This window comes from Falco naumanni, chromosome 8, assembly GCF_017639655.2.
Source record: "Falco naumanni isolate bFalNau1 chromosome 8, bFalNau1.pat, whole genome shotgun sequence".
In the NCBI taxonomy this organism is placed as follows: domain Eukaryota; kingdom Metazoa; phylum Chordata; class Aves; order Falconiformes; family Falconidae; genus Falco; species Falco naumanni.
This window is the reverse complement of record NC_054061.1, coordinates 25,917,665-25,945,203: the sequence shown is the minus strand read 5'-3', so window position 1 is coordinate 25,945,203 and position 27,539 is coordinate 25,917,665. Positions and strand designations below refer to the sequence as shown.

Sequence of the window (27,539 nt, the reverse complement as noted above, 5' to 3'; positions counted from 1 at the left end):
GTAATATGCCTTATCTATTATGCATGAAGAAAATTACATCGACCTAACAACACGATGCAAACCATGGCAGCAATGAAGCTTAGTGCTACACCTACCAGTTTGGTATCTCGCCTTGTGGCGATGCGGGGTGTGTGGAGAGGTGGCAACGTTGGATGATGTTACGTACAACAGACTAGATGCATGTCTCTCCAGAATAAATGAGAAATAAGGTTTTGAGCTGAAGCTTATTGAAATCAATCACCGTCAGCAAAGTTTGGATTAGAACCTAATAGCTTTCTGCTCAGTCTGCGCTGGGAAAGCAACCTGCTGAAAGCCTGAAACATGGCAGTGGGAATTGGGATGTTTGCTCTCCTCCTATCTCTGACCCTGATCCTCTGTGCGATTTTGGGTGAGTCACAGTAAAGCTGTGACTGTTTTTCCCAAAGAGTAAAATTAGTACAATCAAACTTGCATATCTTACTGGTGTACTCTAAAAAGGATTTGTAAAAAAAAAAAAAATAATAAAAAAATTGAGATGCTAATGGTATGGTGTTTTAGAAGTTCAGGGTGTTATTTGTCATCTTAAAAATAGGGAGCTGCTCTGTTTTTAGACTGCAGAGCAGTTCTGTTGGGGGAAGAATATCAGAAACTTTTCTAGTAAAAATTAGCTTGGAGTTTTTTGTACTTCAGAGGAAACAAACCTTTTTTTCTAGAGACATTTACAGGGATGAACCCAATATGAGTCAGTCTAACAGTGGTAAAGGCAAATTGTGAAACTTTTGTGTCATTGCACTGTGATTCCAGCTATCTTCAATTAATCAAAAAAATGCAGGAAATTCAGGTGGAAGGAATGCATGGAAATTGAAGTCAAAGAAAAATATTTGTTGTGGCCTTGGCAGAGTGAGTTTTCTAAGATGAAGTAGCTTTTAAGCAATTGGCATCTGCTGTGTGCAATTATGAGTGACACGCAGCCCCAGACAGAGGGCTCCGGCAGCCAGTGGCCATCTGGATTTTGGTCTTTACCAAGGGTACGCTCTGTCCTGGGTTTCACCTGGCCGGCGAGACAGCCCCGTGTTGCACTGTCAACCCTGAGTCATTGGTGGGGAAAGCCGTGAGCCAGTTCCGCTGAATCTGTCAGGCCCAAAGCTTCCTGCAGTCACTGGAAAGATCATTACTGAAGATGTTGACCTCTGGATTGATGCATCACCCCCAGTTTTACAAAATGAGGTACGTTACTTGGATAAAATCCACTTTTGAGCTGTAAGTGGCTTGATATGCACCAGTCACTGTCGGGACATATGGCTTGGGGGCCTTAGCATCTGAAATTACACATAGAAAATCAGCTCTTAAAGGGAGAATTTTCTCAACAGGCTTCCGTATTTTTTGTAAAAAAAGCAAATACATTTTCCTTAGAAGCGATGAGGTATCAGACCCAACCACAGAGACTAATTCTCTGAAGTAATCTACTTTTAAAAGTGAAACTATAGTTTGTGAAATTCAAAGAATCAAAAGTCAAAACCAACTGCCAGTTTCTGTCTACTCTGTATCTAAAAATGGGTCAACCTCGTTTAGTCTATTTAAAAAATGTGTATCCATACTGCTTGTATGCCAAGTTCAGCATGATGGAAATGAAAATGGTTGAGGTATAAACCCTTGGAAAACAGGGTTTATAATGGAAACAGTAATTGACTCTTAACTACCGTATCAAAAATACAATACTATAATACAAAGCCTAGCTCTTGGGATCCCAGCTCTGCTTCTAACCTCAGGTTGGCAGACAAACACCTTACCACAAAGCTAACTAATGTTTATAGGTTTGGGGTTTTTATTGTTAGTTTTTTGGGGTTTTTTCTTTGCAAAAGGAGCATGGCAAGTGAAGAAGATTTATAGGAGCAAAGCAGAGTTGGCCAACAGTTCAAAAGTTCTCTCTTGCACTTTTTTTTAAATTTATTTTTCCCAATCACTCGTTTCTCTCAACTCATAAGACCAAAAGAAGATGCCATACTTCTCTGGATGAATGCTCTATTTTGGCTGATGATTTTATTCATGAAGTTTGAATCCTAATCTAGCCTTCACCCCAGCTTTACAAATAGCTTGGTTGTTCCTTCAAAGGTCAGAAAATTGATGATCCTGAATGGATAAGACAAAAAAGACCAATATCTTTACAGCTGTTGACTTTTCCCTTCTCTGCATGACTGTAACAGAGAGGAAAGGCAAAGCAGTTCTGGGAACAGAGCAAAGCAAATCTTCCATTGATCTCATTAAAGATGCTTACCAAAGCCTTTGCCAGGTCTGAGGCAGGCTGCTACTTTTGCTGCTAATTACAGTTGTCATGAAATCTTGCCATTTTGGTTTATGTGGAAAGTACCTGTCCTATTTGAAATTCTCATTAAAGGTTGTGAAATGGGGAAGATCAGGAAATTTATCAGGAGAAGTAGAACTCAGCCATGGTTGATAGACCCATGCATGGACATGTGAAATAAACTTGAATACTATGAGATCTGCATGCATTACCAAAAAAAAAAAAAAAAAAAAAAAAGAGAGAGAGAAATTCTACTAAGGTTGCTGAGCTTGCGGTACTTTAAAAAAATTCTTACTACTTTATGCATCTGTAGTTTATCAGGTTCATATTTTCATAGGTAATGAAGAAAAGCAGAAAACACAGCAGGAACATTTTCTGTCCATAAGCAGTTTTAGTTCAGCTACAGATTAAAGAAGGAATTGTAATTGCATTGCTTTTCCCTAGGTATTGAAGGTGATATATAACCATAAGCTCTGATTTTTATCTCAGTGAAATGCACCTTCTGCCGGCATCACTTGCTGCCCTCAGCCCACTGCAATACCTGTAGTTGCGATTGCAGCTCTACCAGCTGGTTGCACAGGCTGAGCAGCTCAAAGCTCTGTCGATGACCACTATTAGTGCATATATGTATATTTGAAACTGAGAAAATAGGTCACGTGTATTACGATAGTATAATTTACCTATTCTTAGGCAAGTTTCCCAGTAACATCGCTTTTGTTTTTTTTTACCTTTAACCTCTGAACGCCTTTCATTGCAGACTATCCTGTTGATGTAAAGAGGATCTGGGACCTAACAGAGAACATTGTTGTTAAAGCTTTTTTTTTGCTGGAATGGAGAAAATTTACCTTTACTGGCATCCACGTCTTTACTCAACAACTCCATTTGAAAATGATTGGGAAATTGCCAGTGCAAATACCAAATAAAGACTCCAAGAACTGGCCCTTTATGATGAATGATTTATGATTTATACTTTAAACTATATAAGTTATGTATTTCTATTTGGATTTTGAAAAACAAGCCACGAAAAAGCAACAATAGCTTAGTAAAAATGTATACAGTTGTGGAATGCTAGCACAGTCTTTGGCAAAGGATCAAATAATGATAAGGCTTGACTCTATAGGGATATTAACATTTTTAAAGCAATCAATGTGGAATAAATCTGCAAATGTATGTTTAAATTATAAAAAAAAACCAGCATGAATATGCATTTTGTAGCTAACTGCTCCTTGTTGTTTTGGGCACTTGTCCTGCTCTAGTACAATTTTTAAGGAGGAAAAACCTGATTGGAGCACAAGCTACATTTCAAGTCCTATTTTAGGTGGTTTGCAGTCATGGATTTCCCTATTTTTCTTATCATTTTTCTTTGATTTTCTTTTTTAAGAGTGTTATCCAACTCAGCTTGGCACGGTTCAAGTGCACAACGGCAACCTTTTCCATGACCCAAAAGTCAGTGCCACTCTGTGGGTTGGCAGTTTGCAAATAAAACATATCCTTAATGAAGTGTGGAAGCTCCTGTTCTTTTCCTTCCTCAGGAGACGTGCCTTAATCTCTGGCTCAGAGCCTTGTCAAATGCTGCAGTAAAGAACTGGCAAGCTCAATGCTGCTAATGGATTGAAATCTCCACCAGGTTGTTCATTTCTTGAGGGTTTTTTTTTTCTTTCTTCTATCTTTTTTTTTTTTCTTCCCCTAAATACTGCAGCAACTAAAGCATTGCTCCACTCCTCAGTCTTCTGTAACGATTGGTTAGGGACTTCAGTGACAACTCTACAGTACACGTAAGAGAAATGTAAATTATGCCACTAAAATGTACCAAGGATTTGGTTGCTTATGTAGGTCAATTATTAATGGAAAAAATAAGATTAAAACCAGGGGCTGTTCTGTGTATTTGAAGTTATTCCCGAAGATATAAAAGTGCGGTATTTATGCTTATAACTTGTGACAGGTTCTCTAAGTCATAGGCATTTTGTCTCTTCTGTAGTAGAAGCTGAAAATTATCAGATGTATTTATTTATTTGTTTTTTCCCAGAAGGTAACCATAAGCCAATGAATCACATTTGAATAGCTCAAAAACACTAAAATGCAGTACTGGAAATTATGACAGTCGCTTGTGTTTTTTTTTTTTCTGGTTATAATTGACTAATATTGAGATAAGGGTAGCTCTCACTGGTTCTGGCATAAATTGAAAAAAAACCTGCATTTTTTTCAAAATTTAGTACATGGGTATGCTATGCAATTTCATGTTACCTTTTCTGGGTTTCATGCAGCTGAAGAAAATAACTTGTCAGAATTTAACTCTTTACAAAGGAATTTGGAGAGGGGTCTGGATGACCCAGTCAGGTTGCAAAAAGGCTATGAACATTTGCGGTGCGGTTTTAAATAACCTGTATTGCAACCTGTTGTTGTCCCGAGCTTGCAAACTTTTACATCGGGAGGGGAAAAAAAAAAAAAAAGGAAAAAAGGAGAAGAAAGGAAAAAAAAGCATTATTCAATCACTTGTGCTAGGGGCAGGAATTTGTAGTGTTCCTTTAGTCACTGTTAACCTGGTTCTGTCAATGTCAATAACTCCGTGACATCCTGGGAGGAGGAAAAACTGTGGGCTGATGGGTAGAAAAAGCAGTTTGGTGCTAAAATGTGATCAAATAATATATGTGAGTTAGCGCTCTGCGTTCTGAGTCATTGTGCTGGAGAGCTGCTGGTATGGGTGTGCTCCTTTGAGAGAGAGGGACTCCTTGGGAGAAAGTAGGTTAGCCCTCAGTCCTGCTGGCGGATGGAGGAGAATGAAAAGGGATGCTTTCGTACTCCTGCCCTTTTAGATCCACGCTGTAGCACATTACTGGAGGGACCTTGATGCAGTTTATCTACCGAGCAGATGGGAAGTCAGGATCTTTCAGCAATGCTTTTGGCAGATCAAAATGACTGCACGCTGCATCCGAGCTGATGTTTTCCGTAGAGTTTCCGTGCATCTATGGGAACTACTGAAATACTGGAATAACTATTCTTCTTAAAATCAAGGAATTGATATGACCTGCAATGACCTCATGTTCCATTATTTCTGCCCCTTAAAGGATTTCATTAAGGGAAGTGTGTGAACAGAGTCCAGCCATGCACCATTGCACATAGATGGTCTAGAACCTCTGCAGCACCTCAGCAGCTGCCTGTGCTGCAGGTTACATAAAAATACTTCTGAGTTGCTTTGCAATCTGTAAAAACCTGTTAGGCTGAGGAAGGGAAATAGAAAATAATGTAGGAATTGACCAAGCTGTGAAGTTATGTCAGTTCAGTGATTTTTTGGGGCGGGGGGAGGGGGGAAGAAAGAAAAAAGTAATGTTTGACTGTCTTTTCTGAGAAGACTGAACTTTTATATTAAAGAGTTGTGTTTCTGGAATTACTTGCAAGAAGAGTGAAAGGACACTGGAGTCCCAGGGAGGAAAAGCAAGCTTGTGGAGGAGCTCAGAGGATGCAGAGGAGCTGAAGCTCAGAGGCAGGAATGGTGGGAGCTGTCTGGAGTGGGAGGGCATGAGTGCAGGGATTAAAACCTGTTTGTTAAAGTTTTGCAAGAACGGACTAAAAAATTAAATCTAATGTGAAGTGAGAGGAAAGGATTTTGCTGGAATCTGGCTGCCTTGTCTTGCTGCTGGATTTTGGATGAGTGATTTTGGACCTCAAAGCGCAATCTGTGGACCGTGTTCTGGGGAAGGGTATCGACATGGAGTTTTTCTCCTCTGTCTGCACAGACCTTGATTAGTCGTAAGGGCCCAAAGTGACAAAGACACATGCTAATGTAAGGCCTCCAGTTGTAAATCAATATTTGAAATAAATGGTTTTAACTGTTCATTATGGAAACTTCATTCTGAGAATAATTATAAGTCTAAAAGTGAAAGTGAGATTTAAGTCCTGTGTTGATCTGCAGAGATTTGGCAAGCAGCATACATACTTAATCAGTCACACTGTAGCTTCTGTGCTTAAGATGGAGCTTGCAGCTTGTTTGTTCTGAGAAGTACAGTATATTCATTCATCATGTTTATTCAAATTGGGGCAACTGAGGAGCAATAACAACCTGATTCTGCAAAATTATCTCCAGTGGTTTAGGGAACGTACCTGCCAATGTGAGAATCGGTAAATCTGATGATGGCATCTTTACAAAGAGTTCAGCAGCCCCGTTTTATCCTGTGTAAACCAACAGTTTGCAGCACAAGCTCCCACGACTACCTTGTCCACGACAGCCAGCATTTGCAACTCCTCTTTATCTTGTTAAACTTCTGTTATGTTTATGTCGCTAAATGTGAACTTTCATTGAAATTGGGGCTGTATGCAAGCTACGCTAGAAAGCACTGTGCTAATAGCTGCTAAATTATTTCAGACTTTACTTTTTTTGTCTTGAGGGAAAGCAAAGTATTATTATTACCACTGCTTTTGCAGAGCAATACATTTGCTCGATGACTTAGAGCTACATACCTCTGTCTTTCCTACTGAATTCCTTTACCTTTTATTAAGGTACTTTACCTTTTAGAACGTATGGTTACCAATTGAGTAGCACATACACTGGCTGTAGGAATAGTTATTGTTTTTCTCTGTTCTTATATAGGTCCCATTACCAGTTTCTCGTGTACTTCCTCCTCCTCAGAATTAAAAAACCTAGAAATAACAATAACAATCTTGCTCTTTCTCTCCCTTCCAAGTAGGTAGGAGAAAATTGCTTGATTAGATTATAGGGTCTGTATATGTGTGTAAAGAATTTATTGTGGGAAATCTATATTAGAGCCAAAACGTTTAATGGTAATTAATGTTCCCACGTTTAATAACAAAAGAATTAATAGTGAGCAGCCACTTACCATAAAGTGTTTCCTTGACATTTCTTACTAAAAATAAAAATTCTGAGCACGCAGCATAGATTTTGGGAAAGAAGAAAAAGAAAGAATAGGTAAAGAAAACATCTCACTGTAATTTAAACCATTATTTTTCTGACAGCTTTTTATCTCCTGTCTGTAAGAAATAAACATATTAAATTTTTTATTAAAATACTTAGGCTTTGTGAGAATATTTTTTCCCAGTGCAATAATAAATATTTATTCCTGCCAGAAACAAAGAAGTTTGTCTATGAGGCTTTTATTGATGCTTGGCCAAAGGTATGAGTTTCTTAACCTAATAAATACAGCTCTTACACACTTGCTTTCTCTTCTTCAGTAGAAATTTTGACATAGAAGTAACATTCTTATAGAGACCAGGTCATCCACTGGTATCGATCATGTGCCTTCCTGTCGTCTGAGGCACTGACACCTTTTGGTTATTGTTTATGAAGGATGAAGTGCACTATATCACTTAAAGAATAGCTCCAAAACACAGAGTCAAACCACAGCCACAGTAAATTTCCAAATAAATAACAAAGGCTTACAGCAAGTTCTTCAGACATACGGGCTGGACACTGGATGTGGCCAGAGAAGGAGTTTAACATGACCTAGCGAGCTCTTGCAAAATCCTCCTTCTGTTGCCTCTGCTATGCCTATCCCCTGTTGTGTTCAGTTGGCATTGCTTTAAATATCACCTCCTACCCGTCAGCGTGGCGGGGGCAGCGTGTCTGGATGAAATGGTAGGAGACTGGTGTTAGGCACTCAGATCAGAAAGGGGATTGCATCCATTTGGGAAAAAGATCTTGGCCAAAGTGTCCAGTACAGAGTGAAATTCCATCCTTTTGAAGAAAAAAAAAAGTGCATAAAAGAAAAATACTGTCAGATGTCCATGTACTATTAACACAGAATAATTTATACTGAATTCTGCTCTTACTGTTTTGGTAGATCTGTATGTGCTCTGCCTATGATCTGGATGTGGCTAGGGTTTCTATGTCTGTGCTTCTGGCAAATGTGGTCAGTATTTAACCCAGACTGTATTTTTGTGCTTACCATCTGCTTAATTCTGAATGTCAGATCCACAACTGGCCTGCTAGTTATTTCTATTCAGCTATTTTGAACTCGGCTCAGTGCAGCAGATAGGGAAGGATGTACTGGTTATGTGAAAATGTCAGCTGAGCTGAATCTCCTCCCAAAAGCTAAATCCAAATCTTTCTTTATGAAAATAAGACAAGGGGATGGTTCTCCTACATTTTTCTTGCATTGTTTTCTCCTACCTTGTGCTTTCTTGGCTTCATTGCAATTAGGAAGAAAAAGGAAATACAATAGTAAAGGCTCAGCCTGTAAGAGTTTTCAGTCTGGCTGGAATACGAAGTCAATGGGCACACCACACTAAACCCTTACTAAGTAACTTTCAGTAAGACTTTATGTTTTCAGCTGTGGAAAAACTTTGATATGTGACTCTTGCTGGGAAATGTTTAGCTAAAGGGTGCTATTAGATCTCAGTCCTGACCATACCACCCTTCCAGCCTTTCTTACACGGTCGGGCTACACAGATGCTTGTTGGAACATGTCTGGAGTGTCTAATAAGAAAACTGGGAATGTTTTTAATGACTCATTGCAACTTAGAAATCTGGATGTAGTGAAGGAATACTGGGAAAATGGCTTACAGTTATTTCTTGTAAAAGAAATTACTTAACGCTCTGTTATTTGTACACTTCACAGGTCTGATTCAGTCTTACAGTTTTGATGTCTCAAGCAAATGTCAGCACCTTTACCGACAAACACATCGACAAGTGGATTAGATAAGCACGTGGGCTGGAGAAGGCATCTGCTTCTGGTCTTCTAATGTACCTCAAGGACCTGTGTCTGGAGGTAGGAGAATGCTGCAGGATGGGAGGGAGACCCCCCTAAGGGTATTTCTTTGATGCCTGTGTCTTTGGTCATATTGGAAGGCAAATGTAACGGTCTAGCCTTTAACTCGCGGGGGTTTACCAGTCTCTTGGGGCAGCGGTTCTTTGCAATATGGGTACCTTACCATAGAGGTTAGAAGTGTTGTGTGGCTCCAGAACTTCCTCTGGATCAAACACATGTTCAGTTTATGTTGTGGGGAGTTGGGGAAAAGGTACGGGAAGCAGGGCTTGCTTTGGTGTGATCTGACTTGTAAGCTACAGTGCGTTTGCAAAGCGTGGCCCCCAATGTTGAGGTCGAGGAGTGCTGCAGTAGGATTAGAAAGAGGTTTTCCATTAGTCTCGTTGGGTGGCATGCATGAGTGGAGCCTTTGAAAAGGGTGCTGCATGTGCTCCCTCTTACTGAAAGGTAGCTCTGCCTGCCAGACCACTGTCGGGAGAGCATAGGTGATGTCTCCCTGCTTCCAGCACCTGAACACCCTTTGGGCAGGTTTTTTGTTTCCTCATTCTCATGCAATCCTTCTTAGAAGCAAGTCAAGTGAAATATGCAGTGTAGGTGAATAAAGCTGTATTACACAGAGTCTGCATGCTGCCCAGAAGCAGTTATCCAAACCCTACCTGTCAGAAATCAAAATGTTAAGGAATGTATGATTGTAAACCATTTATTGTTTATGAATTCACAGTCCTCTTGGATGTCCCTGGGTGCTGGATTTTGCTTATGGATCTCTGAACTAGCTGAAGGAAATGTAAAATCAAATGTAGACAGACAGCTCCCTCTTGAATACATATCTACAGAGGCTCAGGAACACTTGTTATGCTAGCAAGGGCGTGGAATAAATTGCGCTCAAGAAATTTGCTCTAGATCCACCTATTTTGGACAATGGGCTTTGTGTGCAACGTTAAAGCCCCTCCTTGGGGAGCTGCTGTCACCATGGTGCAGACAGGTGGATCTGGAGATGCACGGTTTTGCAGAGTGGCAGAGGACCAGCAGATCAATATTTAATGTGAAGGCTGCTGCAGCCCCTCACATGCATAATTTATTCCTGCTTTTGGGTACAGATGGACCTGAATCAAGCCGTGCATCCAGACTACAGGGGTATTAGAAGCAGGTCCAAGTATTGCAGATTGTCCTCACCTTCAAAATGGGGGCAATTCAAAAGCCAGCATTCAACCATTTCCCTCTCTTCTCCTTTGCACGACATAGAAAGAAAGGCTTCGGGGAGGTCTTTGAAATTTGTGTCAAATTACACTGACTTTTTCTCATTGAGGGCACATAACACTGTTTGTATTTCAGAACAGAATTAGGGCCTTAGAAAGAATTAAGCATTTCTGAGTTTAATTAAGTGCACTAACAACGTATGAGCAAAGTCAGTCTCGTAAAACAGAACTTTATTGTACAAATTGACAAAAAATAAAAGCCCTTTGGGATTAAATAAAAATTAAAAAAAAAAATCTGAAAAACACATTATGGTGAGTAACCTAGCCACCTTAGCTCATTTCAGTGAGTGAATATCTCTGCTTGAGATTTTTTTTCCCCCCTGACAAATGATTAAATACCAGTGATATGATAGAATGCAATGCTAGCATAACAAGGTATGAGCAAGAGGGATTTGCTTTTGACTAGTTAAGAAATAAGCTTACTAATTCAGAAATTTATTATAAGATTAGCCTTTAATACCTGATAATCACCTTCGTCAAGGAAAATGTCTTCTCTTCAAAAGGCAAATGAAATTTATAGATGGGTCTTGAGCCAGACTCGTGGGCGGTAGACAACATTCATGAGAGGTCCAGCCTTTCTTTTTTGAGCAAGGGAAGAGATAGTTTTTTAACAGGCAGGGTACAGCATGCAGCACAGCATAACACAGTAGAAGAGAAACAAGACAGGCATGGAAAAATCTCAGATGCCTTAAAATTATTAATATTTTTGCAGAAAACAAGTTTGATCTCTGACAAACTGTCCATTAATTTTGATGGAGATACTTTGATGCTTTTAAGGTCTCATGTTTGTATTTTAGTGGGGCTATTATGGTTAAATACACAAGTAAAACCGTATTCTTTTACTTTGGTTTGTTTTTTTTTTTACAAGTAAAAACATACAGACAAACATTCCCATTGCAAAGGTGATGTTGTCATATAGATATAAGAACATCAGTATTTGCTGGAGTCTTGTTATTATCTACATTTCAGTACGCCATCTGGACTTCAGCTAAGAAAGGGTTCCCAATGTGTTAGGCTCATGCAAACATCTGGTAAAAAAAAGGCATTTCCACCCAGGACGTTTAGCTCAAACCAACAAAAAAGGCAAAGTATAGGAGAGGAAAAAAGAAGGACAGAGGGAAAAAAAAAAGAAGAAAACTTTCTGCAGTCCCACAACCTTTTACAAACAGATGGAAGTCTGTCTCCTGACTCCCAGCTTAGTCCCATTGTCAACAGAGGATACTGCGTAATTGTTGAGCACAAGTATATAGCCAAGTCACTCGTGCAACATCACTATGAACAGGTACAAGAGTAGCGTGAGCCCTGCCATATGCCAGAAACTACTGTGAAGACAAATACCAATATAAACATTTGCTTCGTTGCTGTCATTAGATTTCAGGTTCAAAAGCTACAGGCAAATGGCAACATTTTATGTGTGGATGTTGAATTTGCTACAAAATTCTCCTCTCTGGGTACCAGGCAGCCACGTCAGTTTGCTTGTTCTTATATTTCTCTGTAAAGACGGGATGAAACACAGATTTAAGAATCAGCACTTGTGGAAATGAGAACAGCAAAATAAACATTGTACCGTGAGATGCAGAGCTGCTGAAGCTTCATTGTCTGTGGATTTGGGTCTTTCATCCCCCTACTCTCCCACCAGGTACTAACGGCTTCACCTTCTGGCACTACCTCCAGTCCCCTCCATACAGCCTACAGAGCGTGCCTCAGTTTCCCTTGAGCTGCTGTTTGCACGAGAGACTGGGAGCTCTCCAGGCGCAGGCATGTGCCTCTTGGCCAAGGCCAAGCCAGCAGAAATGTTACTGCAGAGCCTCACATTGCAGCTTTTCCCGCGGCACAGGCACTCCTTTCCATCCCCTCCCTGTCTCCAGCTGCCAATGTTTGCAGAAGTTACAGGAATTTAATTATCTTCAGGACTTCTACCTCTCTATTGAATTGGATTGAAATAAGCCAATGAATTTGCAAATGGCTAAGGAATAAAAGGTCTGGCAGACGTGGCCAACATATAAGCTTTGTTTCTGCAGGACAGTTGTCCAAAAAATTGAACTCGGAAAAGTGTAGGATTTTGAAAAGTATAAAAGCATTTGAACTGTAACAAAGATTGTCTGGTTATGGAGTGAATGAGCATAAATAATGGGATTAAGTAGAGAGGAAAGCAAAGGTCAGAGGTCAGTCCACTCCTTGGATGACATGGAGGAAGAGATTAGAAGTTTCCATGATTGAGAATATAGCCTTCCCAAAATGAGGTAGTAGTTTCAAAGACCAAACGTTAGACAAAAGCTTGTTTATTCATTTTATTAAAGAGGCCTCGGGCTCAGGGTTCTCATTTGTTTGCTTACTATGGGTTTCTATACACTGGAGCAGGATCCACAAGTGGGAAAGAAAGTCTGCCCCTGGACCTTCGAGTACGGGGCACCCAGAGCTGAAGGTCTTTGTGGGGCTGGGACCAGAAGCAACCTCTGCAGAAGTGACAGGCAAATAGCTCTGTAGAAATCCATGGGCTTCATTACACCACAGAAGTCAGAGAAGCAAATGAATTCCCTTTTCTTTTAGGTGGCAATTTCAAGGCGAAGTATGAGTGTTCTTACACAAAGATACAGGCAAGAGGCCTTTGGAAATTATTCAGCAAAGTTATAGAGCTTCCTGAACTTGAGCCAGGCAAAAATACTAGGACCTGAACCAAAAGGAAATATTTTATAGCTTGAATGCCTTTTACTAATCGCTTTTTCTCTTTGGAAATGCTTTTTTCCTCTTGTAGCGTAGATGAAAAGATTAGAGTATGATAACGATGCCGTGGAACAGTCGTGTTTGGCCAGGTGATAACTAAGCTTTGGATATCCTGGTTTTGGCGTTCAAGCAAACGTGGGCTTGTACATGTGTGTTATAGCTACAGTTATGCATGCAAATACACCCTTTTTCTCTCTTTTTGTGCTGTTTGTGTGTGTGTATATCTATTTGTGATATGCTAAATTAATTAGAAGCCCGCTCTTCCTAGGCACAAAGGGATTGCTGGATTCAGAGACTGACAAGGTGAGAGCTCAATTCTCAGCATATTAATTTTAAAACTCTTCACAGATGTTATTACAGGTATTCCAGTTTAAATTTTTATTCTCTCCATGCTGGGTGCCTTCAGCCCCACTCCTTGCATGAGGCTGGAATAAGCAGGATTGGTGGGGGGCTGATGCCCTCACCTCCCACTACAGCGCCACAACAATTTTCTTCCAGCCCACAGGTTGTTACAAGTAGTCAGTCACAGCAGCCTTCTCTGTGATTGTACCTGCATTATTTATTAGCCAACGGACGTAGGTCTGTCCCTTTTTTCAACCCAGCGTTAGTGACTGTGTATTCAGGGTCAATTCACTCACCTCTCCCGCGCTGTGCAGGGCGAGGAGAGGCAGGGATTTTCCATGCCTGTTCCCTGACTGGCTCTCAGCTCACTTCCACTTCAGCGTTTTAGGGGCTTGCACGAACCTAGGTGTTTCTTAGCCATTTGTGTGACAAAATGTAAGCGTTCCTTGCGAAGAGGCAGATGCACTTGCAGAGTGGTGTAGTGCCCCAAAACAGATGGGCTACATTGTGCAGAGGGGGTTTGTTACAGAATTGGTAGCTCAAAAATCAGTGCATGTCATATGACGGTATTAATAGGGAAAACCAGCTAGATGAGGATCAGAGCACATAAAGCTGCAAAGCAATCTGTTTGTAAGCCCCGCGCTTACAAAACAGTCCACAGACTTCGACAATGGAGCTAATTTTTTTTTTAATAATTCTAATAGCAATTCCTAATAATGACCTGATCTAATTTAGATTTGCATTTCATCTTTTCAATGCTATACTATTACAAATGGCCAAGGAACCTTGCCCTTAAAAATGGTGATAATATCCTGACGACCTGGGACTGCTGTTGGAGAAAGGATTTTGCCTGAAAGGGTTTCAGGAAGTTACAAAACTCCTTTACATGGCCTGTTGGATCTGTGTATGATTTCCAACATTACACAAAATAAATACCAGGAGACTGGTGTGGTTTATACAAGAGTTTATAGAGAAAAAATCCACCCACCAGCTCCCTTGCTGAGGATTACAACCAGGTCTCTGCTGCCAAGTTCTCTGTTTAGGTAAAGCATGAGAAAATCTGCCATTTTTTTTGAGTCACAAAAGGGGTGCTACAGGGGGGCAGTGAGAAGCTGACAGCTCTTGCCGCTTAAAAGGCAGCTGTTCCTTCTCAGGTACTATTATTAATAAACCCTAAGGTAATGTTTGCTCTGAAATATGTCTAATTGAAATAATTTACCCTAACCCTCAGAGAATTATGAAACTGTTTTCATCATGTTCACACACAGCAAAATAATTATGAGATGCCATATGGAAAAGACATCATGTGGTATATGTATTTCTGAATGTATACTTTTTGAAATGGTTCCCACAGATAAATCATATAGCTAATTTACAAAGAGGAGGTGGATAGTAGTTCTTAAGTATGCAGTTTAAGTTTAAAATGGTTTCAGGCTGGGTAAATTTACAGTGGTGATGACATGCAGTAATTGCACTGATCACAGGATGTATATCATAGAAGATGTCGATATGCCATTAAGTTGCACTGCTTAAAGTGGAACAGGGAAATTCTGCTGGTGACTCCCCTCAGTTGCAGTGTGCCACCCCTCCAAGCCTCTGCAGGCTCTGCGCGGTCCTGAGCTCATTTTGCAGCTGAAGCATACCCGACTGAATTGCTGGAGATGCTCCCCCATCATCACGGAGTCTCTGAGATGTTTCTGGTTTGTGCCTGGAAAGCTCTAAGCTGACACCTAAGCAAAGGGAATAGGCTCCCTCCATAGATTTATTTTGAGCAAAACCCATGAGAGAAGATTTCTTAAGCTGCTGTTCCCCGCTGTCCATCCCTTGAGGTTTTCCAAAAGGTTTTATTCCTAATCTCATCTGTAGTCACCAGCATTGTCATGTATATGTACGATAACACCCCTGTATTTTTATGTATGTGGGTTTCGTTACAGACAGTAGCAGAAGAATTCTGTAGGGCACTTCTTGGTCTTTTTCCAGGAATAATTGTGGTAGATGATGAGACATCTGAGGTTCTCTTCCTGATAGTTAAGAAGTTTTAAAGGTGCTTTTTGAATAAGGAACTCGTATTAGCATTTCTAGAAATCTGGCTGGAGATCAGGCTTTCTTGTCAGACTTCTGGTAGTTCTTGTTTCCAGATGGATGGAAGGAAAAGAAGAGAATAGCTTATTGCAGCCTTTCTGTTCCATGTCCGATTTGAAACCAGCAAGTAGAGATGAGGGAAAGAACTCTTTTTCTATCTAGTCCGTTCCATTTATTCCTAAACTCTGTTCAAAAAAAGGGTCATCTCTAATTTGAGCAGTTCAGGCTAGCCTGTATTTTGTCTGAATTAGCTCACCAATCACTTTTGCAATTATTTCTGCAATGACTGGTGAAATATTTGGAAGATCTGGGATCCACAAAGTAATTCACTCCCAGCCCTTGAATCTGCAAGAGCTATAGGCATGTGCTGCAGCTGTGTTGTTTATCCCCCAGTAATGACATCATTACCCTGCGTTACCACTCTAGGTAGTGTATTTGTCAACAGCCAGTAACTGATGAGCACAAGGAAAATATTTACCCAACTTCTATGCTGTGGCATTACCCCAGTAATGCCATTTCAGGAAGATCGCACTGTATTTCTGAGATTTGTGCTACAGAAGCTGAAAAAGCTCTGGCATTTGTGTGCATGCCACACCAGTCCTCACATAACTACCTTTGACAGTAATTACAGTAATTCTGTTTTTTAAAGGAAAAATAAATAAAATAATAATAAAAAAAGAAAATAAGGAAAAAAGTGATATTCCTCGCCAATATCTAAAGGTGGGAGTTTTCCAATACCCTCGCTGTGTGAGGAGCACTAGGGACATCCATATTTGATGACTCCTTAATCTTCCCAGGAGTAACCACATACGCTAATATTTACTCATTCTGCCTGCACAGATACAGTATCTGAGTGCTGCTGGTACATTAACGTGCAAGTGTTTAAACTGGGCTTCTCTGCAATGTATCACCCCTGGGAACTGCCTGCACTGGAGAGGTAGCCTTGTGTCCTCCTCCTCTCTGTCATTCCTGCTTTTGGTGAGAAATGTGATGATCTTTCTCTATTTCTGATGTTGCACAGACGAAAAGGCATGTTCCCCTTTTAGCAACTTCCAGTCATTTGTTTTTACGATCACTGAAGGTGTATTGCATTTTGTGCTGTTGAAGTGCCCTAAACCAAAAGTCACGGGGTATTTTTTCCTGCAAGTTACAGTAGATTCTTATTTCACTACAGTATCTGAAAGCATGAAACAGAGATTTATGATACTCTTGTGTTTTCCACTTCAGTTCGTGTAATGTGGGGAAGGTAAAGTGTCTTGGCTGCACAGTATCCCTTTTTCTTTTTTTTTTTTTTTTTTTCTCTCTGGAGCAGTGTACGCTGTGCGATTAGAGGATAGTGAGAAGGTCGCTGACCAAACTTTATCTTCCACACAGTTTCCCACAGCATGTATTCCTCCTAGGGTACATTTTCTCAGCTCAGGTTATTTCCAGAAATGTTCTCAAACCATAAGAACAGTCCTTGCAGTAAAACATTTCATTCCCACTTTTTATCCTTTATCTAGCAGCACAGTGTTGACAGCATTTATGTTTCTTCTATTGACTGGGCCAAGAACAACAGGATTAATGAGGTTGTCTCTTCATGAGTGCATTATATTTTTTTCCTCTGACCTTTCAAACATGGGAATCTTCTGTTTGCAATATTTCTTAAGCAAGGAAAACCCCTTCTTGCCGAAGCTCGTTCTGACAGGGGCCGGCTGGGTGGGAGCCCAGGTTCCCGTGCACCTCCGGGCACCCAGTGCAAGGAAGCGCGGCGTGCAGGCATCCTCCGCACCGCTCCCGACGTACGGGCTGAAAGGAAGTTGTGAAAAAGCAAAGGAGGGAATATCTTGGTTTCCTCATTTTTTAAGGAGTTGGCTGGGGGACATGGGATATTTTAAGGACTTTCTTAAGCTGTGAAATTCTGATGATAAATCTTACATGGCTGCCTACAGATTATCATACTGCAGGAACTGCTCAGGAGATGAGTGGACACTGCTCTGCTATTTTTTTTTATTTGGTTGGTTTTGTTTGTTTGGGTTTTTTTGGCTGCTTTTTTGTTTGCTTTTTTTGTTCCCCCCCTAAGAATTACATATGTTGAGGCTAGACAAGCAGGGCAAGGAGAAGTCACTGGAATTGCAGCCTTCCACAGAACACTTTTGCACTTTATCTTTCCTATTCCTGATTATTTTTGATGCTGGGTAACTGGAAAGCAATCAAGATAGGATCATTTCTAAGTGCAGCAGGACAGGGAACGTGAAGAATTTTCCCAAGGATGGGAGCACAAATATCTTTAAACACAACAAATAACTTTGCACATATGACATCTTTTAGCCAGCCTCTTCAAAATATATCAATTAGATAAGCTAAACATAATTAAATTTTTGCATAAGATTGTTAAGGGTGACTTATTCCCATTTTTCATCTGGGGATATGGAGGGACAGAGAGCTGGAAAAAATCCCACTAGCCCAAAAGTTATCTACATAGGCAGGTCTCTAAGCTATTAATTTCCCTTCTAAGTTATTTATTTCCCCTCTTGGTGGGGAAAGAAGCACCACAGATTTGTGCAATCACATCTTGCATCTTATGGGGCAGCAAACCCCTTGTGGAGGAAAAGGGACTTTAGTGCCAGCCCTTTGACCTGCTCCTTCCAGCCCATGGTAAGCGGTGGAGAAATTTGCCTGATATTTTGGGGGAAGGGGAAGTAGAAGAGGTACTATATATATGTACTTAGAGGTATATGTGTGTGCATATGTACCTAAACATATTCATTATGTCGCAAAAAGTAATCTAAAAGTAGTTATAAAAGCAAGTGGAAACACAAAGGCTTGCAACACTTCCAGAATGTGTTTTCCATCGGTGTGTCGTTCTGCTGCATGTAAGAAATCCTTTTGCCATGTAGGAAAAGCAACTCTTACCTGCTGACTTGAGGGGAAAATACAGTGTCCGGGGACTGTCTTGCTGAGCACTCCAGTGCTGGCTTTGCTTCGTGTCCACGGTGCAGAGGGCCAGGACGTGGGGCTGAGCTCTGGGCAGCGATCCAGGAGGGCCAGAGCTCAAGCACCAGGTTTAGGCTTTAAGCAAGCTCGAGACCTCTGTGTGTGGATTCAAGTCATTCTGGGACTGTGAGAGTGAGCTGAACTAGATGTTTGGTCATAGCCAAATTCATCCATGTCAGCCCTAGGAAGAGAACAGAAATAAATATTCCTGGCCTCCTGCTTTAATGATTTCAATAATTCCACGTATTCAGGACAGGCTGCTTTTTGCAGTGCTTTAAGTTGAAAAAGTCATCAGAGAGGCTAAGAGAATTTTGAGCAACTCCTCAGAGAAATATTTCATGAGATTTTGAAATATTTTCTCCTGAAAATAGTAACGCTTATATAGTAAAGAAGTCAATTCAGCCATGTATTGTCCTCAGGCACTAGCAATAGTCACTACTTGCAAGTACCAGGAGACGGTTTCAAGTTTTAAACATGAGTGTATTACATCTCTTAAATTTGGCCGCCTTGGAGTTTATGGATTTGGAGTTTGTTGCTTGAACTCCTATTTCTTCCTTTGAGGATTTCTGTTGTAGTTGAACTTAAATAATCAGAAAGAGCACTTAATGAGTCCATATTTGTCAGCTGTTAGGGCAGTTAAACATAATTATGATGGAGAAATTATTGTGTTCTTCTTTCCTCTTCCAATAATTGTATGTAGAGACCTAATTCTGCTGAGTTTTACTGTTTAGCAAGAATGACTTGGGTAAAGCTTAAGAACCTGCAGTGCGCTTTCTGTTCCTTTAAGCAATTAAGCTCCCTGTCATACACTAGTAAGATATTCTCATAAAGCCCCAAGTGAAAATAATTTTTAGGTTGTAACCCTCAAGACTTTGAGATTTTAAAATCCTGACACTTCAGGATTAAAAACAAACAACTCCACATATCTATCAGTGAACAGTGAATGCATGTTTGTGTAGTTTGCCTTATTTGCATTTGTTGGTAATTAATTAAAAAACATGAGTTTAATTAACCTTGGAGTTAGGGGATTCATTAAAATAAAAACAAAAAGCATTTCAGTTAAAAATGTGAAGTAACACATTCAGTGGAGTTTGCTGGTGCAGCTTAAGGATTTGCAGAGAAATGCCGGCAGCAGTAAAACTTTGGGGACTATCACACTGCACACAGAAGAGAGTTGCAGGAGAAGGAGAATGGGTGTATGTCTTTGTCAGCAGATAAATTTCCCTTTGTAGATACTTGAATTGAAAAAATAACATTTGCCCTCAGTTTCTTTCTGGTCTGAGTCTGTGGCTATGGAAAAATGACATCCACAGAAGTCCAAAGGAAAGGATCGCAGCATAACTGAAAGTAAGGCTTTTAAAATAAGGGACAGAATTAGAGGGAAAAAAATATTAAAGGGAAGAGATATCTCTCATGTAAAACTCAAGACTAAATTGTACTTACCTGGCCTGCTTATATTATCATAAGTGCTTTCTCTTTTTGGTCTCTTTTAGTCACAACTCACTGTCTTTAACGTATTTTTTTCCCCCTTTGAGAACAGGGGAAGGGTTTTGCCTTTTATGAAAAGACAAGTTATTAGAACAATGTTGAAAGTAATAATAGAAAAAAAAATCCAAGTTCATAGTTAAGCCTGATGTTTATTAAACATTTTTTCTGTAGCCTGCTCTCCTTGGTTCTGCCGCTTTTGCAGGACTGGGTTTGTCCAACCAGCAGAAGAGAACCAGCAGCAGAAATCTTGAAGTTTTTGTGGTCTGTGTTATGAAAATTGTCCCTGGGGTATTTCTGTTTGTGCAGTGGAATAGAAGTGAAACCTTCCCACCTTCTCACAGTGAAGGGGTTTAGCAAAGATCTCCCAAAGCAGCTCCCATATATGGGTCAGGCTTGTTGCCTTACATGGACCTACACGTGCTGCTGTGCACCAGCTACGGCAGCTTGGGATGGGCACAGGAGCTAATGGCACCGCCACTTCTGTAAGGTTCTGTGCTCTTTGGGTTGGAGAGCAACTGCCAAATGGCTAACTTTCACCAAACTGCCTCAAAAATCAAATTTTCTACTTTACTCTTCCCTCAAAATATTTAATTTGGGGAGGACACAATTATAAAAATGGAATATAACACTTGCTAAAAACATTCTTAATTGTGTTAATCACCTTCATTTTCTTGTGAAATGAATATAAAATCTCAGTAATGAATACAGAATGCATACCAGCAACGCTCTATTAATTTGCCTAGAGGTGTGTTTTGAGGGTGGCTTGGCACCCATGTAGAGGATGCTGGTGAACAGCTTAGGTATGTGCAAAGGACCAGATTTTTTAAAAAAACAACAACAAAACAAAAAAACTCAAACCAAAAACCAGAAAAGTATGTTGCATCTTTGAGATGAGAAACCATCTGTGGGTGCCCGTTCCTGCACCTCTGGACAGGAGGATCCCACATTAGCAAAACACCTGCGTCAGCCACAGTGCTGGGGAAGGTGGCCCTTGCATGGGGAACAGATGCTCTGCAGCTGAAGCCTTTCAGAGGTGACACCTTTAGAGCCTCTTGCCTTATGGGGTAACTGAGTTGTACATAAATAGTCTTCAAAGGGAGTATTGTCTGTTTTAGGAAAAAAAAAAAAAAGGGGAAAACGAAGTGGGGTTTTGTGTGTGGGTAAAGTAAATACGGTTAGAAATACATGACTTGTTAAAAACTTTTTGAGGACCCCACACTCACAAAATCTTTTAGGTCATGTGTTTGCTTTCTGAAACATTTGGTAAGTAACAAGTGCCAGGGGACTATATGCACTCCATCTGGAATTAGCAGATTCCTCTTTGTTCAATTGTTCTTAAATTTGGAACCAACCGACTTGCTTAAAAGTATTTTGATTTTCTTTTAAATAAATGCGGGAAATAAACATAGTCCAGGACCTTCAGAGAGGTACATTATTAGTCTTCTCCCTGGCTCCATGAGCCATGCAAGTCTTAAAGGGGCATTTGTCACTTTTGATGTTCGTTATTGGTTTATGGTAACAATTTGTTTGGAGTGGCCCATCATTTTTGTTTCCTTTTTATAAATAGTATCAAAGAAATCAGAGCTGGAAAAAGAACTATTAAGTCATTGAATCCACTCCACTGCCAACTCAGTCCAGTTCCCTACAGTGCATTTTTTCCATGTCTTTGTCCAGGTTAAACTTGGAATTAAGTTTAAGAGCCTGTAGGTCTGATGAGAGGTACAAGAGCAAGTGGAGATTTTGCGCTTTTCTTCTTTCCTTACTAGACAGATATCTCATTTTTGTCTCCACCTTCCTTACATAAAGTAATGGCATGTCAAAAGATCAAGTAGATACTTTGTCTTTGCAGGTGTTGTAGATTACTACCTCATCCCCGTAAAAAATTAATTTTTGCTCAGGGAAAGCAAAAAAGGAAGAGAAAAGCAACACTTCTCTTATCTTCCCTGATGTCCTGTAACACCAAAGAGTGGAGCAAAACACCTGCTATGAAGAGGGATTATGTTTCCTTGAAGACCTTTAAAAACTTTTTTAGAGAAAGCTTCTTTTAAAAGAGACATGGAACTTTAAAAATACATTTGTGCAAATACTTTAAAGAATTGAAAAAAGCACCCTGGCATCACCCAAAATTGCACCAAATTTGTGATACAGAATTCAGCTGGAGGACTATGTGACACTGAAAATGTTTTCAGTGAAAAGCTTGCAAACTGAAGCTCAGAGAGGTTGTCAACTTTTATTGCATTTAGCATATGAAGAATTATTAAGAGGTGCAGGTCTGTAGATTTGGGATCACAGCCTAAGATATTCAGCCTGTATGTGTTGGTCTGCTTCCCTGGCTTGGAATGGAACGACGCCTGTTTACAATAGCTGGGGATGGATGATCCCTGTCTACACCGACTGCAGAGAAAGCTTAGGGAGACTTGCTTTCCTAAGCCAGAGCTGGCCTTCGTGAACTGTGCCTTACCATGCATTACAGAGCAGGATCAAGGTCTTTATCTAGTTCACGGTTGCTCAGAATTTTGTTTCGTTCAACGTTTGTTCAAAATATAAGCAAACATTTTATTTCTGCTCCAAGCTTTCCTAAGAGTGGAAGTAGTGCAGCACAAGCAGATACATAATTTCTCCATGGCTGCAAGGTCTTTTCATTTGGTTTAGATACACATCTGTAACCATTTTACCAAGTCATGTATTCATATATACTGTAAGTCAAAGGAGCTTAAGTTCTCACTTTCTTGCATTGAGTTGCAATCATTCTGTTTTGCAGGTTGCTTCCTATGCATTGTGTTTCAGCAGCCTAAGGGCTTCTCTAAATCATTATTCTGTTCTTTCCTAGCAAGAAGGAACCAAAACTATAGTCAAAGATTAGCACGGGCTGGGCAAAACCTAATCATAATCTCTTCTACCTCTTTTCCTATTCCAGTCAATCCCTATTCCGAGGATCAAACCTGTATTTCTCTGTGGGCTTGAAGAAGGTATATCAGCGTGATTAAGTGTCAGCATCACTCAGCTGGATCTGTTTAAGATACCAATGTTTGGGCTTGGCCCATGACAGTACCAATTTATCCTTTTTAAATCTAAGCCTGTCAGTATGGGCTCAGGAGTTGCATCAAAGCTTCATGGAGAGTAAGTTGTGTGCATGACGCTTAGATTAGGACATTTTAATTCTTAAAGCAAATGGGCTCTCAGCTTTAAGGAATATAGTACCATGGACTCCTGGCTGTAACTTGTGCGTGTAATTATATATATAATACATATATATATTTGTGTTAGGAAATATTTAGTAGAGTCTTGTGATTTGAAAAGAGAGTGATTTGCTTCCTTCAGTATCTGCAACCTGAGTATATATACCTGCTGAGGAAGGTGTTGGTAGTTGTGAAAATTTTCTGAATTTCAAGGAGTATTTGATGGCAAGAAACAAAGAAAAATTCACTTTTGTTCCCATAGAAATTAATTAAAACTTTGCCATTAACATGTATGAGAGGACAGATCCTCAGATTGCTATATAAATGAGAGACTGGTGGTGTCTTTTCGTTTCTGGTTATTATATACAGATTCTGAACAAGCAACTTTTTTATGAGACTGAACTCATTATTTGCAACTTGTAAATCTTTTCGACAACATGTATGTTCATACTTCACATTTTATAGTCCCCTTTTAGCAGACTACAGGAGTTTCCATCATTTCATTTGTAAAAGTTACTGATAGGTGGGCAAAATCTTAGTAAAGGAAGATGAAACAGAGAAAGCAAATGGAAATATTGGATGGTAGATGAAGGAAATTGAACTTTTGAAATAAAAGAAAAGGTTATCAAGGTTTCACTCTCATGAACTGTGGCTTCTTTAAACGGGCTTGAAGGCAAGCCATTCTGGCAGGTCAGGTTATCGCATTGTGCTATAGTTAGAACTACTGACTGGTTCTGTGCGGTTGTTTATTGAGATGACTAAGTTGTCATTTTTAATTAGCTTTATGCTCTTCTCAAAGGCTAATTACTTTACTTTTTATCAAGATTATTTGATTGGTAATGACAAGGGTGCCATGGTTATGTATTTTTAGAGAATTCCCCAACCTGCACAATTATACAATTTTCTGTTCCCCCTGGATTCTTTGTGCAGTAAAGCCTTTAGTAAAAATAATGGTTAAGAAAAATAAGTATTTGCTATTGATATTGGCAGAAGAAAGTATATCTTGATTTTTTTTGTGTGTGTGTGTGTGTGACAGGGAGGTCATTCCTAATGTACATAGTCACTGTGAAAAAAATTACGCCTAGTTTACCTGCCTGCGAGTGACACTGATGCCGCTCTATTGTCATGGCTGTAGTTACTCAAGCAAACTGAATTTGAGATCTTTCTTTTTTCCTCTTATTTCTCTAGAGCTGTGCATCTCCCCTGGTCATCATGGAAATCTGGACTGACTTCACCACATACTTATTTCGAACTGTACAAGTTACACCATTGGACGCTGACTGTGGAGAATGTTTACTACCATGCTTACCAGAGTTTGGTTGAAGAGCCCTTGAGATAAGTATGAGAGGTGCAGTCACAGGTGAAATCTCTCTTTTCTTTAGTCATCTATAGACTGTTATAAACTATTCTTGTTTGAAACAGCAGCAACCCAGTAGGTGATGCTTCATGAAGGCTTCCTTGAGAGGGGTTGCAGCAACGGGGGACATAAATACTTCTCTGACGTTTTTCAGAAATACAGTTATACCCAGAGAATCGTTACTTTACTCCTGTTCTGCAGCACATAAATACATGTCAGATGTGTGGTAAACCAAATTCTCTCAGGAGCTTGTCCTAAAAGAGGAAAAGACACAATGATTTAGAGCCTACATCTGCAGCTCTTGCAGCTGCTTCGGTCCCTGCTGCTGAAGGAGAATTCCCTGCATCAATGGCCTCTTGACGGAGGGGCTTAGAGCAGTTCCTGAAGCACAAGCCCAAGGACACCTATGGCTGTTGCTAACCCACTGGGAAGGAGTGGAACGGACAGCCACCGTGCAGCTTGAAGGACAGAGGCTGCTCCTGCCACCAGATGCCCCATCTCGCACCATCTCTGCCGCCACTTTGCAAGTGGAAGAGGACTCCCTGCTGGCTGTGGCTCTTGTCGTGTTCTCTAGAATTGATTGAGAGCAGGATTAGAGGAGGTAGCTTCCTAAACCACAGGGAGGGTCAGCACAGTGGGGCGCTGGCACGGCACACCTTTGTACTCAAGCTTGCAGGAGTCACTGGAGGGTGTGCTTAGCTGTGAAGGCCTGCTGGAATGTCTTCAGTCATTGGAAACATGCGTGAGACATCTCTGTAACAAGGCAGCTGAAGATGTGAGGAAGTTCTGGAGCAAAGGCTTGCACGACCCCTGTGTTTTGACATTATTCTTCATGGCGATAGATGGGGAATATAGCAGTTCCAGCTACTGCAGCAGTGCAGTGTGATTCCTTGCAGTCTACGTGTAAAAACCACCCTCTTAGTAAGCACCTCGTCTCCTCAATGAGCTAGTAACACAGCTATGACTTCAGTAATTAAAGTAAGTTTTTATTGCTTTTGACTTATGTTAGCACTGGAGAGCAAGGAGAGAGACAAGGAAGGTAGGCTTCGCACCGGGGCCCTGGGAAACAGGCGTGCAGCTCCCGGCTGCTTCTGCTGCAGTGAAAAAAGACAGGACTGGATCCTAAAGGTATTAAATGCCTAAATCCTATGGAATTCAATGTAAATACTGTGGGGATTTGGGCTGAATCTCTCTATACCTTAGCTTTTCATCTGTCCTACAAGAATAATAATTCTTCTCTCCTCAAAATGGAGTATAATAATAATAAACATGTTAAGGAAAACAAGGTGCTCAGCTACTGTTGTCTCTGAATGTAAATAAATAAATAATAAAAAATATATATATATATTTAAGCAAGACTATGATTATTTCTTTTTCATGAGTCTTGATTATGTTGCAGTTTCTAATTCTAGAGAAAATGTTTACCCGCTTGTTGACTAATTGATAGTGGTGTTCCCCAGCTGTAATCAGGGCAGTTTCCTCTCCAGAAGTTCACTAACAGCACGGATCAACAAGAAGGTAAGGACACAGCTCAACTTTTAGAAATCAGACTAAAAATACTCTTTTCTCAATACAAAACTGAGCCTTTTCACTTTCAGGCTAACTTTCAGCATCTAGGCTTTCTATGTGGAGCCTTGCTTCCAGTATAAATAAATGATCCCACATTCCGTCATGATAACATATGCTCATGCAGAGCTCAAAATTAGAAGGAATATGAAGTGTTCTATTAATTGCATGAATGTTGATTGTTAAAATCATGTGCTAATTGGTAATATCTGTGTGCAGTAGGTTCCCGCAATATGTGTTAGATTACATTAACTGTGCTTGTGACTCAGATATCAGGCATTATGATTTTTATAGAAGATATTTTTTAAAAAAAACTTTGTGTAATTAGGTTCTATAGATTATCAGTGTAGAAAAATTAGTAGAAGATTGTGTAAAGGGCATGTGAAGTTAGAGGCATGAGGAATACGGAACTCTAAAGATGCATCTGCTCCTCTTTCTCATGGTGTGCTTTTCCTCACATACTCTCCAAAGTAATTCTCACCATGTTTGTCTTGAGGTAATTCCCAGGGAAGCAAGCACAAGCTCTTTTTCACTACCATGGTGATTACATTATTCGTTTGAAAGTTACTATCTTTTTTTGAGTGGAGTTTCTCTTTTGCATCTCCCCGGCTTTGATCCAGGAAGCATTCAGGTACATTACAGATAAATAAGATTATTGTTGTACTCCCCTATCAGTGGGGAAGTATAGCATACTAAGCAACATGACTCTCCTGTACCAGATGTGCTTCCCTTCCATTCCTAATCCCTAGGGAAAATTTCATACAGATCTGTTTTGTTCATCGATGTTTTAATTTTATTGAGTTCCCTGAGTATTTATTAAAATCAGCAAGGTAGAAGGAACTAAAGCTTGGAGCTAAATATGGTAACTTATGAGTGCTTTTAAGAAATGTAGTGATTATTTCCACTCTCTGTGTGGCTTAACTCAGCTTCTCAGTGGCAGGGGAACAGGGGACATGAATGCATGGGGACGCAGACTGTAATACCTAATATATATTGTATCCCACGGTCCCCTTCTTTACAGCAAAAAATTATTCATGCATTCACCTTTATGCACAAGGTACAGGTTGGCTTTTGATTCAGCACCTAGGCTGAGAGCACCCACGCTGGTCCTAGCGCTGCAGCTGCCTGCACAGCGCGTCCTGCTCCTCAGCCATTGCAGCAAAGGGACTCATCCCTGGCGACTGCTGAAATAAGCTTTTCCTGGTCCTCCCCAGACCAAGCCCCAGTTTGAGCTCCTTTTTCTTTTGATACTGGGGTGGAATGAACTTCTTCAGTTGGGCATGAGGGCTGGGGATCCTAATTCAATCAGACTTTCCACAGTGGTTTCTGCTGAATATTAACTGGCAAACACGCTGAACTGGAGACACTCTTAAAAACCAATGACAATCACTCCCCTAACAAATGATCTTCTATCTAAAGTTTTTTGAGGTTTTATTTTTTTTACCACAATGTGTAAATCCACTTGTATTTTGTGTGGGTTGGTCAGATTTTGAGGCCAGTTCTGTAACGCATGGGTATCGTGTGCCTACCCACCCCAGACTAAGCTGATGGCAAGGGGTGAGAACAGATCAC

At 40.3% G+C, this 27,539-nt stretch overlaps 1 protein-coding gene across 1 annotated transcript in view; it reads left to right on the top strand.

The window, feature by feature from the left end:
* Positions 1-25,704, top strand: part of LOC121092583 — a 67,106-nt gene extending 41,402 nt beyond the window's left edge. The window contains exons 9-10 of the mRNA XM_040603818.1: positions 8,851-9,000; positions 24,233-25,704. Of these exons, the coding sequence (XP_040459752.1) occupies positions 8,851-8,930 (80 nt within the window). The 3' untranslated portion in view covers positions 8,931-9,000; positions 24,233-25,704. The remainder of the gene's footprint in view (positions 1-8,850; positions 9,001-24,232) is intronic.
* The last annotated feature ends 1,835 nt before the right edge of the window (positions 25,705-27,539 follow it).